This window comes from Tubulanus polymorphus, chromosome 4 (assembly GCF_964204645.1).
Source record: "Tubulanus polymorphus chromosome 4, tnTubPoly1.2, whole genome shotgun sequence".
Classification (NCBI taxonomy): domain Eukaryota; kingdom Metazoa; phylum Nemertea; class Palaeonemertea; order Tubulaniformes; family Tubulanidae; genus Tubulanus; species Tubulanus polymorphus.
The window spans coordinates 13,115,584-13,130,762 of record NC_134028.1 but is presented as its reverse complement, the minus strand read 5'-3'; the positions used below and the strand labels follow the sequence as shown (position 1 = coordinate 13,130,762).

At 37.6% G+C, this 15,179-nt stretch overlaps 1 protein-coding gene across 1 annotated transcript in view; it reads left to right on the top strand.

Moving 5' to 3' along the window:
- The window catches only part of LOC141903491 (protein transport protein Sec31A-like), a 232,773-nt gene that overhangs the window by 157,729 nt on the left and 59,865 nt on the right, over positions 1–15,179 (top strand). The window contains exons 22-24 of the mRNA XM_074791612.1: positions 662–779; positions 11,631–11,710; positions 11,892–12,016. Coding sequence (XP_074647713.1) covers positions 662–779; positions 11,631–11,710; positions 11,892–12,016 — 323 coding nt within the window. The remainder of the gene's footprint in view (positions 1–661; positions 780–11,630; positions 11,711–11,891; positions 12,017–15,179) is intronic.

The window sequence follows — 15,179 nt, the reverse complement described above, 5'->3', positions numbered from 1 at the left end:
TGCAAACAATGAGCACTAATCCCGTAATTTAACAACAGATCCCAATGATTAATTGTAAACAGTGGTAAAGACTCTTAATCTTAAAGGGGATTAACCACCTAAAACGATGTGCCTTATGATTTAAATTGCATCTCAGAGCTTATCAAATTCCCAAAAGCTTCTGTTCGGGCAGCTAGGAGCTAGGCCATACTAGGATACTGACTTTTAATTTTCCTTCTTTGTCCAATCATCACTTTCATCTCTTTCAGAGACACACAATCAGGTTTGGGTACAATGAGTGATATTCAAGTAATAACTAATTATAAAATACAGTGCCTGGCTAATTTACACTCGCCAAGTTTGGACAAATAAAGCCAAATATAATACAAAATTATTCCTTTGATATTTTGAAAATTATAAACCAATATAATATTTGTACTCCTATAAATGATCCATGAAATACAAATTTAATCCATTAACATTATAAAATTGGTCAACTCAGAAAACTGCATTGCAAGTGCACATTTGCTCTCGGAAATATTCAATACGGCTATGATAATACTTTGTTCCTCATCTTATCTGTATGTATGATATGCTATGCACACGTGTATTAGTAAATTTCACTGCATTATTACAATTCAAGTGATCTTGGACTTAAAGTAATGACTAATTGTCTTTTTAGGTGGCCTTTCTCATAAATATCCAGGAGCATCATCAGCCAATGATCCATATGTGAACACTTATTCTCAAGGAGATATTTTCACTCCAGACATTGCTCCCCAGCCATCTGCTTATACAAGGTAATGTAATTCACTCTGATCATCTAATGTTATCTCATCTGATTGATATTCTTATAACTTCTCATCGGGACGAGTATTCATTTGTAGGAAACATCAAGTTTCTTTGGGTAGTTTTTATCTTTGATGAAACTAAAGGGATATGCTCAAAAAACCAACATTTAGAATCCCTCAACCTGGAAAACCCTCATATGTGTCCAAAATACCTCCGTCCAGCATTAAAGAACATACTTCCATCAAAGTACCACTGAAATGGACTATTATAAAAGCATTTGATATTTGTGTTATTAATTTTAATTTTTTCAGATTTTTAGCCCACTTGGGACCTATGCATATTTTGTTACCATGATCAATTACAAAGTTATTGTTCGTGACATGTTCTATGATTGTGGTCAGTTTCAAGGTCATTGGTTTTTGTATATGGTCACCAGGGGGCATTGAATATTGAAATTGTTAGATTGTTGAGCATTTGGAACCACTTCCCAAGTGGGCATGGTGTCCCTGGACCCCTAGTTAGTTTTCTTTTTTATAATCTTCTATCTATTTTGCTCAATTAAACCCATTCGGATTTAGGCCCTGGGGTATTTTGAACACATGAGGGTATTCTAGGTGGAGGGATTCTGGGTGTGGGATATTTGGGTGGAGGTATTTTAATCCAGATTTTGACCTACAACTCGACCTACGACCAGCAACCAAAAAATTGGTCCCATGAAAAGTTATTGAATGCCCTTGCTGGAGTGTTATTGGTGATCGTCGAAATATAGTTTGAAATCCGCTATACCCAAAAAAGCAACCAAACCACAATTCAACATATGGGATTTGATATATGTATCTATACGTATCTACAAATAGAATATATATGTGCAAATAATTTGGTACACTCCTCTTTGATATAAGACGGTAGTGAGTCGATGACATCATTTTCATGTATATTGGCATAACTTATTGGTGGGTGTTCATATGAAGATTTGTCACACAAATAAATACTTCAATCTTATTAACATAGAGTTCTTTCGCTTATTAGCATAGAGTTATTTCGCTTTAGCGATGTCCATTTTTCTATCGCAAATGACAAATTCTTCCTTTGGTACAAAATAACTTGCAAAAGAGGCTTAGTTTCTCTTCGAAACATCCAATGTAGTAATGTAATCTCTAACCCTATTGAATTTCGTCGGGAAGCATTGCTTATTTGTTGATTTAGTTATTTATTTGTTGTGGGATTTACATTTCTTTTTGGAAGAACACATGCACTGTTACATACATGTATAGTCATGCTTCAAACATGTGCGCGTATATTTTTACACTACTACTAGCTATGTGAAAAGTGTACCTCGTGTGTGGCCTAGTTAAAGTTTTCCAAGAAACTGCAGATGATTCTAACAACTGCTCGCTGCCATTGTAAAAACTGACGTCAAGTGCGCATATTCTAAATCATTAAAATAAAAGGTAGGCCTATAATGAAATACCGTATTTTCCGGCCAATAAGCCGATTTTCTAGCCTCAGATTTTTACCCAAAATATCCTGATCGGCTTATTGGGCGGATACGATCTGACATAAAAAATCACTTCCTGATCTATGCCACTCTAATGCTCTCAATGATCGTCAAAATCAAGAAAAGTGGTCGATATTTATTTGAGGTCATTATTTACTACCAATTATAATCTATTTTGAACTATTTTATTTTTACTTTGATTGTTCCATCACCGCACAGCGGCGATGGTATACATTTATATAACGCGCGAGTTCATCGTACTACCGCGTGTCAGTTCATACATTAGTATATATGCAAATCAGCAGTGAGCCGCGTACTGCGTGTATGGCTGTGTGTATAGTAATCAGCTGAGTGAGTCTATATATAGCACAGTCACTCGGCGATGATAGTATACACAGCACTCTCACACATCGGCGGGCGCTACTGTCAGCCTCTTAAATCGTCAATTAAGACAAACTAATTGACAAATCAGTGAATTAAAATCTCTGATGAAGGGCCTCGGCTTATTGGGCGAAGCTTTATGAAATCCATGTATTTTAGGCTAAAAAACTGCACTCGGCTTATTGGCCGAGTCGGCTTATTGGCCGGAAAATACGGTATATATGAATAATAAATGCTTCAACTCTAGCACTTAAGAGTATACATCAAATATTTCCCTAAATTATTAGAAAGTGTCGATAGTAAAACTGTGGGAGAGTTTCTATGGTTGACTGGGCTTATAACTGCCGCAGAGTGCAGCAGCTGTGGTAAGGCGGAAATTGTCCTATATGAGGGCAGAGCTTTTAAATGCTTAGACAGTCAGAGGTGATTTTTAGGATCAAATGTGTTAATCCATAGAAGATGGTCCTAAGAGATATGGCACAAATTATAACCGCTGCAAAGCAGCGATTACAGGTATTCTGCACAATGGGAATTGTTGAGAATTTAGATTTATATATCGCATTGACAGATTCTAACCAAATGTGCCACCACTGTGTAAACGTGCAATGTGATCCAGCTTTGAAACTGAACTTACCCGTGACGTACAATCAATAAATACAAATTGATTTGACCAGGCATTTATTTTAGCATTCAAACTAAAAGATATTATCACCAGCTTGAAATGTCTACCCCTTATTGAAAATTGAGTTTAGGTATGGCCACCAGGGTTGCCGGCCATCTTGGATTTCTTTTCAGCACGATGCCTACACCAATTCTTGATGCATTTTGGCATTCCTTTACTTTCGCACTGCACTATGTTCCACTCCGTCTACGTCCTTCAAACTAATGTCACTGATGTATTTTTGTATGAGGAATCTAATGATTCATTTTTCAATATATCCAACGGAAAATGAAATTCGTTTTTGTACCCCGCACGGCGTAGGCTGCGAGCGGGGACTTGGTATCCGAAGGTCAAGGTCACTACAGGTCATTCATGTGAAAGCTTATGAATGTCATTCAAGACGAACCGTTGATAGCAGGACCATGATATTACGTAGCATGATTACCCCTAGGGAGAGGATGTGCCCTATTGATTCTGGAGTCCAAGGATCAAAGGTCGAGGTCACTACACGTCATTCATGTGAAACCTTGTGAATGTCATTCAAGAAGAACCGTTGATAGCAGAACCATGATATTACGTAGTATGATTACCCCTAGGGAGAGGATGTGCCCTATTGATTTTGGAGTCCAAGGATCAAAGGTCAAGGTCACTACAGGTCATTCATGTAAAACCTTGTGAACGTGATTCAAGAAGAACCGTCGATAGCAGGACCATGATATTACGTAGTATGATTACCCCTAGGGAGAGGATGTGCCCTATTGATTTTGGGGTCGAAGGACCAAAGGTCAAGGTCACTACAGGTCATTCATGTGAAAGCTTATGAACGTCATTCAAGACGAACCGTTGATAGCTGGACCATGATATTTCGTAGCATGATTACCCCTAGGGAGAGGATGTGCCCTATTGATTCTGGAGTCCAAGGATCAAAGGTCGAGGTCACTACAGGTCATTCATGTAAAACCTTGTGAACATGATTCAAGAAGAACCGTCGATAGCAGGACCATGATATTATGTAGTATGATTACCCCTAGGTAGAGGATGTGCCCTATTGATTTTGGGGTCCAAGGACCAAAGTTCAAGGTCACTACAGGTCATTCATATGAAACCTTGTAAACAGGATTCAAGAAGAACCATTGACAACAGAACAATGCTATTTCATAGTATGATTACCCCTGGGGAGAGGATGTGCATTAGTGATTTTGGAGTTCTAGGGTCAAAGTTCAAGGTTGGTAGACGTCTTCTGCCTAAAACCCTGTAAACTCAATACTTAAATAACCATTCATGGCAGGAAAATGATATTTCATAGTATGGTTATCCCTGGATACACTCATCATTTTTCTATACCAAAGATCAGTGTCTTCAGGGTTCATTAATTCCCTACTGACTATCGCGGGGGACATAGATACGTAGTATCAAATTGCCTTGTTTTTATAAAATTTTCCTCCTCTCATTCTTACGTGCTGCAAAAATTCTATTCCACCTTGGGAATCAGTAAAAATCGGATTATGGCCTCCGGTCACACTAACTACCGCCAAAAACAGTAAAAAAAGACATTTTTTGGAATAGAATAGAAAAAATTATTATTATTATTGGATTCAAAGAAGACAAACGGTCAATGCTGTCGAAGAAACATACATAATGCAGCAAATAAAAACATACAATATATGCGTGTATATACATCAAAATCAATCGACATTCAAATCATAATTATCAATATCCGAGATGAGTGTCCCGGGGTCGGTCCAGTCACAGCAGATAGAACTGTTGGTTATAATCGAGCGCGTTTTCGCAAAACTCCATAGATTTTCTATGTTGTTTGTATGCACTCCCGTGTTCGGATCCACGAAGTGCAAATTATGATTGACTGTCGTGTGCTGATATCCATCGCCGGGGATATTTCCAATTTGATTGTAAGCCGCCCACATATCGCTTAGAATCGTACTGCCCGGGGCAATGTGCTGCTGGATTAAAGGCAGTAGGGTTGTCGCATCCCTATGTCCTTGCGGGCACTCATCAAGAAAAGCCTTCTTTCGTTTCCACGCAAATTGCTCCGAACACCCACCGCTGGGCGAAGGGTCACGCGTGTTGGTTTGCAGCTCTACGGGTCCTAGAAACAAGTGTTTCATCAATCTGGACTGTGAGACCAGGACCACCTATCACCGGCGGGTTGATTAACAAGCGTTGCTCGGATAGATCTTGGTGAAAATCATTCCAATCAACCAGCGTTTTTTCGGAGAGCTGCATCATCTCTTCCATCGATGCTTGGCTTATATCGGAAAGCGACCACAGATACGTTAGAAGCACCAATTTCTGTACTGGTACCCGCGAATTCCTAAACCAGCTACCATCCTGTAAAAATATGATTGAAAGAGTTTACAATTATGGATCGAATGCTGCTGTGATTTGATATCATTAAATTAGCTGGAATGTCTCTTACTTTGACACGAATTGTTGAATGAGCCCGATTTGCAGCTCTCCACACGTATCCAATTGAATCGCGCTGTTGTTGACATAAAACCATCAGCTCATTGCATTGACTGCAATTAACATCGGCTTTCAAAAGTCCTCGATCTTGGCACCACTGAATGATCGCTTCATTGTTGTTAAGTTGTTGGATTAAATCGATAATAGTTATATTTTCGTGTGTTGGCTTGAGCCATCTTGAGGCTTATGATGCGAGGGCAGGTTCACTTTCAGTATTTATTCATTTTGGAGATTGGATTATTAAGTGGTGAAAGATTCGAGTTGCTGGTGATTATAATGGGAATGATGTAACTGATAACAGCATGCAGGTGGTGAGCCGCAGGGCTCTCAAAGGAACAGTCAAGTCTGGGTGTGAATATTATCATACATTGTTCATTTACTTTAATGGGGATGCCAGATCCCAGTAGGCGCCAATCACTGAGTGACTTCCTCATTGTGTCCATTAGATATAGCAACAATTCAATGTCATTCATTGTATTGTATTGTCACCCACCCACATGTTTTGCGGTTTATCTGTGTATGTATGCAAATTAAAAACTTATCATCTTGATTTTCTATGATGTGTTAGGGTCGATACTAGAATGCCGCTATGCATTTGAATCAACGAAACAATCGGCAAATGTTCACAAAAATATCATATATATCAAAAAGAAAAACATCCGATTTAAGGAAAATTCTTTATTTATTTCGAGGATTTTATCAACAACGTTACACATTTACAAACATTATTTGTTAGATGTTTGGATACTTGAATTATTTATCATACTTTTCTGTATCAATAAAATCAATTGAAATTGATTGATCCTATTACGACTTTTTAACACAACCGAAAAAAAAATTGCTGACGAGATGAAAAAACCGAATTTTATTTTCTGTTGGAGATATTGAAAAACGGACTTCACCATTAGATTCCTCATTCTAAATACATCAGTGACATAAGTTTGAAGGACGTAGACGGAGTGGAACATAGTGCAGTGTGAATGTAAAGGATTGCCTGCATTTTTTAATGTAGTGTGATCTTTTGGGCAGCTAAAATGGGCTTGTCTTTTCCTGTAAGGATATATTAAGAGAAAATGAACATTATCGCCACATAGCCTATACCATCTCAACTATTTTAAAACTTGTTACATCATCTCAACTATTTTGAAACTTGTTACATCATTATAATGTTAATCTTTCTGTAACACTTTGAATACTGAATCATACTTCTTCTACTACTCAACCTTTCATCACCTGATAATGGCAGCACCTGCCTGATACCTTTTCCAAAATACTAAGGAGATTCACTCTCGGGAAAAGATCGGTATTGCTAAATTAAATGCCACATTTTGAAAATACTGTCTGTTAATTAAGAACACTTGAGGTTTTTTATCCTTCTGATCCTCAGATTTTGGTTCTCATTGACCGGAGAACAATGAAAAATTAAAAAGTAAATAATATTTTATTTTATTTTTTTGATTAATTCTGTTTTCTGATACTACTCATACTCTAAAGGGAACTACTGATTTTATGATATAAATTTACTGATGCTTAATTGGAAACTACTGACATAAATATTCATTAAAACTACTGTTGTGAGCTTATTTTCACTGAATTAAATATGCAATACTACTGATATTGAAATTTTGGGGTAAGGAGGTCTGGAAGTTTCGTCTAGACTTAAGATCTAAAGCATACACGGTAAAATACTATTCTTATTCTGCCCGGCACATCCATCAAAAAGGAAAACATGGCATACTGAGTTAGCATCAATTCTTTTCAAGTTCCGATAAATCCATGAGGCATTGTCGTTTGAACCTTGACCAGCAATGCCTTCATGCCATGAAAAACATTCATAACGTTTCACATTGACATCAGATATCGTAAAGTTATAACAAGATAATGTTCTGCTGTAGAATATTTCGGAGCCATTTGTTTTTTGGTAGGAATATTACTTGTAGATCAAATGAACAGATGTTTCTCTTGTCGATTTGATATTCTGAACTCTCTCCTTTTCACTGATGTGGGATTCAAATTAATCCTTCAGTTTGGCCCTCTCTGTTTCATTTTCCTTACGATATGATTCGCTTAAACCACATACATCTCTCTTGGGATCATGAAATTTCAACTTCATAGATTTGAAAACCTTGCTGTAGTATGAGAAAGACACTTTGTTTTCTGGTTGACACTCGGGGTCATACAATTCCCACATTTTTCTTTGGGGGAGATCTGGTGAAAGGTACTGAAATTCTGTGGCTTTCCTTCAGTAGTATGATTCTGTTCTGGGGAATGTTGATATGACCTTCGACGTATTGACATAATACATTTGTTTCGAGCTGCATGAGGTGCAACTCGACCACCACGATGCTCATCTTCAAGGGCACCAGTTTCACCAGTTTTACTAAGTACCGTCCGGACAGCCTTTTCACTGACACCAAGTGTGTTGAGAAACAAGATTATGCATACTGGTAGCAGATGGCCCTCTCTGTATCTGGAAGAAAGTATTTGATGGTTCTGGACTTCAGACTGTTAATTTATTAGATTCAGCCCAGCTAAATCTATAAGTATAAAACTGAGTGTTGAATTCCTGCTATCTCCTCCGAGCGTGAAATGATTCACGGGCTAAGGACTGCATTAAGTTGGCTGTTATAATGGCAGCTAAGTGGCAATTGCTTTTGAAGGCTATTGATGAAGCCTAAATTGGGTAAATTGGCAATTTTATACTGTTTTTAGGGATTTTTAGCAAAGTAGTGTGACGTCATCTTGATCTACTTATGTAATAAACACATCATGAGCGGATTTGTACAACATTTGCTATCGAATTTTCAAGTAGGCTTTTTATATATTAATGATACAACATATAAAATTCTTCAATGAGAAAACTACAAAAGAAGAAATAAAAATTGGTGTTGACCTCTGCGCTACGGCTTCACGCTAAGGTCTACGATGAGACGGTAACGTAACTGGGTAACTGCGATCCACACGCTTTCTCGCACTGCGTGGTTTAAACTGCATTGCCATTAGACTGTCACTTCTGTCCGGCGGAGAAATATTGCTCACACGTACACACTGTAGGATGAGAATAGATGAAGAATTCATTTGAATGTAGAACTTGAATGTTGCTAACCGACCCCATAGAAAGACCTTCTAGTTGTAGAATATTATAAACTTTGTAATCGGTTCATTTCTCAAAATGCCGGGTCTATTATGGTAAAATTTTATTGCTCGTGTCTTAAAGTAATGTAGGTTAGATAGGTGGCCGGCTGGGTCAACTTTTAAGCTTGGCAAAGAGTGGAGAGACAAGGTATCATTTTTTTAGCCTTAGGTCTTGGCTTTGAATCCTGAAAATCCTGAGAGAGTTTGTATGGAACTTAGAATACTTTCTCATCTCCCGATACACCTAGATTTGATCTCAGCTTCAGCAACAAAATTATAAATATAACATCTGAGATGCTTTTCATTTAATGAAACCTTATAGTTTATTAGGAGACTTATAATCTATAATGATTACTTGTATTTCATTTCAAAATCTATTAGGCCTACTTAAAAATGTGTAGCGTATTTACCTTCTAAACAACTGTTTGTCATTTAAAATCTAATTACCTTTTACAATTATAAAATGCATTTCCTTTTATGTCTAGTATGAGCTGATAGAGCACCTTACTAAATCAATGTATGGTGGATATGATTAAATCATTCAATTCACTAACTTCTGCGCTGAATCTATCAGTGCTTACAATCTAACATTCTAACATGGGCTCTTTGTTGTCTCATGGGTTCATTCGATTTGATGTGAGATTTGATCCAATGCCGCTGTTCTCTCAAATCACCTTGGCCCGGTTCCACAGTCGTGAGTTAAGATTTGACTCTGAGTTAAAACAATGAAAGTGAACTAACTTTAACTCAGAGTTAAATCTAACTCACAACTGTGGAACTGGATCCTTGTGCCAATATGAGAGGAAGATTTGCTCTCTGCACTCGTCAGTGATACTATCGCAAACAGGATCTTTGCAGACATCTTCCTATACACTTGCATCTATTGCCTATGGCACGTTTTGATTTAGTGATGTCACTTTTTGTTGAGTAATCAATTGCTTGAAATATCAATTGGGAGTAATTCATTGGCAGCAGAGTCAGATGACGATGAACCGCCTGAAAAAAAAAAAATTCACTCAGGTACTCAAACTTTTTCCTCGTCGTATACTACCGAATACTCGTTCATCAAAAGATCTCAAAAGAGTCTATTCCACGCGTGCTGCATGTCCTGTGGTAGACATCGATATGCCATGGTATGGCTTATGATATGACGATCCATAAGGTTTGCTACTGCTGTAGAAATGTTTATGTTTAGAAATTTTATTCAGTGCAACTCTCTGTCTCATCGATTTGTTTTAACGTTTAAAAGTTTTTTACTGGAGGGTCACTCCGTTCTTTCTTCAGATATGATATAAGTATATTTTATTTTAAAGTTCTTAAGAGTAGATAAAACAAAATTCATTCAATATTTTTGGTATTCCATTATTAGTCATGGCCTCATGTCAAGAAATCATGTCTTAGAACATAAGTGCAGTAGATAATAGCAAATGCCCAGGAATTGATAAAACAAGTGTTTTGAGTCGTGTTACTCTTCAGGGTGTCTCTTTTCATGAGGGCTTTCGGGTTATGTTACTCTTAAGGGTGTCAGTGTTACTCTTTTAAAAGTAATTTGTTAGGATTTGGTAAGTGGTCAGGTTGGCAGGTCTGATGAAAGATCTTTGTGATCCGTCATCTAACATCATCAATTGTATTTTCAGATGTTTATGACAGTTGCCCTGGCTGTCTTAAGTAATACGCAATTGAAACCACTATTTTGGGAAATTGACACAATATTCGAATCCAAAAAAATCTCATTGGGAGTTTTCTTATCACTTGAAACTGTGATAAATCCTGTTGAAATGTTTCTAGTGTTAGATTACAACTTTTCTGACCACTGGGTAGATATACTGTAGCTGGTTGGGGCGTTTCATTTAAATGATGAATGCAGAACAGGATTTACACTTTGTTGTTGAAGTACAAGTTTTGAATCAATGTCAACGCATACAATTGAAACATAGGTTTTATTTCCGTAAAATTTGGTGTGAGGATCAGGGTAGGTGTACATCAGCTATCAAATATTGCCGCCAGGGCAGCTATGTTGAATTTCTAGCACGAAACGGCCTACAATTCTGATTCATTTTCATGATACTTAATGTAAGAATTTTGGTAGGTGAAATGTCTACCCCTTATTGAAAATTAAGGTCAAGTATGGCTGCCAGGGTTGCCATCCATCTTGGATTTCTTTTCTGCACGATGCCTACAATTATTTATGCATTTTTTCAAAAGTGTGATCTTTGGGGCAGCTAAAATCGGCTAGTCTTTTCATGTAAGAATATATTAACAGAAAATGAACATTATCGCCACATAGCCTATACCATCTTAACTATTTTAAACTTGTTACATCATTGCAATGTAAATCTTTCTGTTAAACTTTGAATACTGGATCATTCTTCTTCTACTGCGTCATGAAGGTATAAGGCCCGCTCTTACCACCAGAGGAGTTGAATATTGAATTGTAAGTTGCTAACATATATATTGGTACCTAAGCATATCTTTTCACCACATTCAAGTGCATACTTGTAGCTCATGGCATTTTTTATGATTATCAGTTTCAAGGTCACTAGTTTTTCCATATGGTAAAATCCTAGACAATTTGATCGAAATCCAATCGGTCATGTTAGGCTTAGGCTTTTAGAAACTTTTTTGGATCATCTGCTTGCAAAAGGGAAGGAAAATACATGATGTATTTTAGATGATAACTAAACTCTTATATATTTTTAGTGGTAATATGTATCCAATGCAGTCTCTTCATCCAGAACCTTCAACAAATATTTATAATCCAGCCTCGATAGGAGTCTCGGGTAAGTCATAAAGCTAAAGTTTTCTAACTAACTATTAACAAATGCATCATTCCCACATCATTCACTCAATGGTGCTATATAGTTTGTCATTGCTGATGAAACAGTTATTCGTGTTGCCTTTGAGATCCTTTTGTAACTTGTATGTCTTCATGATTTTATCTGCAACCTGCACTTTTTTCAGGAGATCAAACTCATCTATCTCAATCTGTTCCTTTACATAATATACCATCATACATGGAATCGAGGCCAGATGTTGCCTGGAATGATCCCCCAGCTTTGAGATCAACTGCCAGAAAAAGTACACCGGTTAGTAGTAATTATTTCACAGTATTTACCGGGTGCAATTTAATTTTACTCAGCAGATCCATGGCTGAAACCTATCAAAACTCAGCTTTCTCATCCCATATGGCCACCATGGCAGACATCTTGAATTTGTTAGCGCTCTAAACACTCCACTTGTTAGCATTTTCTTTTAAACTTGGTCTATATGTATTAGGGTAGGTAGGTCCATAGATTACACCTATTGAAAATCAGCTTTCTTGCTTTCCCAGTACAGCTGCCATGGCAGACACCATGCATTTCTCGTTGGCACTCTACACGCTTCAAATAACTTGCGATTTCTTTTAAACTTGCTAGGTGCAATAGAGTACATTCATGGATAGCTTTCCTGTTTACACAATATGGCTACCACAGTGGACATATTGATTTTCTTGTTTGCATTGTAACCACTATGAATGGTATGTAATTTTCTTGAAAATAAGCCGCTATGAGTTGCTAGGTCAACGGATTACACTCATTAGGGTTTATGCTGCTTTCGCAGAAACCCTATTGTAATTGTACTGATTATTATTATTAGGGTTTCTGCTGCCTCGGCAGAAACCCTATTGGATTCCTGCTGATTATTATTTTAACATATTTTCCACTGAGTTTCGTCACATAAAAATCATCTTCTATTAGATTTGACTACTAACAACTTTGAAACGAAATGTTAAACTCTGATAATAATATAACAGTCTATTTCTGTGCTTAGTTTCTATGGATGTACTGTGCTTCCTATTTTTAACTTGAAGTTACTTAAAGATAACACCGGTGGAAATAGCAATCATCAATCATGGCGCGCACACTGGCGCGAAACTGAAAGTTTGTGACGTCATTTCATAAATAAATAAAGAAGGAAGGCTCCGAGGATATCCAAATCACAGGTTACTGTGAATAACTGGGGTTCGACCATTCACAAGTTAAAAATGTACTTCCTTCTTTGTGAAGTAAGTTTCATACTGTTATTCATACTGTTATTAAAAGCATTCTATAATATTAAACATTCTATAATAGTATAGTTTTGTTCGTGGATATCAATACTTCGAAAAATCAACAGCGGTTTATTTATTTATTGTACCGGTATGCGTTTTCTTAATTGAATTAAATCGGTCCGGTCCAAAAGGCCGGTCATACTAGTTAGCGTCAGAAAATGTCAGCGTCGGTGATACCTTGTTATCGTCAATATTAAACGGTCTTAAGTCAGTTTATACATCACATACATTACAAATTGGAGGTCCCTTGTACATGTACATCACATCGTGACGCAGCGGCGATGGTAATGTCATAGAAGAACAAAGTCAGTTGAAAATACCTACCCACTGCACCGATAAAGAATGATGCTAGCCAGAGACCAGTGACAGTCAGTAATGGGGAGTGATGGTACCGTTCGTGATTATGTTTTTATAATGGTTATTGGTCGTCATATTTCATATGTGAATTGTAGTCCCCATCTCATCGCTTGACTTGTCAGACTGACTTGTCACTCCTCTACTAATAGTAACACTATAAGGCCTTCCCTCCTGCATAGTTCACCCTAATAGGCCAAATTTGTGCTTTGGGCCAAATTCGGTTTCTTCTTCCGTTTACTGTCAGCATCAACTTGTTGATGAATATTACAGTTTTCGGGTGTGCGCAGAGGAAAATTGGTTTACTTATCTAGTCAACTCTTTTTCGGAACTAATGATAACTGAATATGCACTGTCACTAGGGAATGGTAAAAACACGGTAGCTTCTTTCTTCTCGATGTCATTTCCCCCAAAACCTGGCACATTAGTACTTTGCGCGTAGTAGCACATGCGCGTTGTAGCACATGTAGGTCAACATATCCATGTTGTGAGTTGACCCCTAGGTGGCATTCTTTCAAAAAAACGGAATGTAACGAACTGATTTCGGGTGAAATCTTTGCTCGCATCGCTGAATGACATTCTATCCAGAAAGGCAGAAACCGTTATCGCTGCTTGCAGCTACATTTATTATTATTGGCATTGGTTGACGTCTATGACGTCATACCAATGCTAGTAAAATGGATCGAAAATAGTAGTACGAAAAATAGCGCCGACTCTTCTCATTTTCATAGTAACTTCAAATTGTCACTCCGTTCGCGTAAAACATTAGAAACAGCTGAAAATGACTAAAAAAAATGTTTCAATTATTCCCCACAACATAGCGTCGACAAATTTCTGATTTAATGGTCCAAAAAGTTATTCGATCGCATTTTTCTCGTTCATTATCTGGTAGATGAGAGCGGGTTAAACAATCGCGTAGCGATATGCCCGCATTGACATTGGCAGTAAAGAATGGGGAACAGCCTCTTATGAATAGAAAAACATAAAATTATGTACCTCCAGTTTATAAATATCATAGTGTTTGGATATCACTGTTATTCCAACTATCAGTATCCATGGGATTATTTGGGATTAATTCTCAGCGTCAGAATACGTATTTCTAGAAAAGTGGAACGGCAGCCTACTCGTGACTGAAACCCGTATGTGATCGTGCGGGAACGCCTTTACTAAAGTTAAAACCATTTCATGATGACACGAAACACCGAACGGTAAACGGTAGGCTACCACCATGATACGATATCACCAATAAAGATAGATCATTTCATTCAATTTTACCAGAGTGGTTTATTGGAGGAAAATATCATTGTTAAGTACGCCGAGAACAACCATGTTGTATTATCAATCAGTTGACTGACATTGTAAAATTCGATTCGGCTATATTCTAATATAAGTTTTCTTTTTAGGACGCCCTACCCGCCTGCTGCGCACTCATAAGGCGGTAGCACCCTCTTACGCACTCGGCAGAGATTCGCTTTGTAATGCGCGCCGGGAAAAAATACCTTTTATTATCTTTTCCATGCGTTAAACAGCAGTGATTGAATTTACGCGTTGTTTGTTGTAAATTACCATATTGCGATGGTTATTTGCCGCTGCTGTTGTTTTTCGGTATTGAATCGAGCAGCCTCGGTAGCTCAGTGAGATAAGGCGTGATGCTGTTGAATCCACTATCAATGCTGAGTTAAAAGTGGGTCCGAGTCCTGCTGGTTGCGAACAGTGTGCAGGCAACACTTCAAATGCCGTACCGTCGTGAGGTTAAATGAACGATCCAATAGGAATAGTCTTGGGAAACCAAGATCCAAACGACG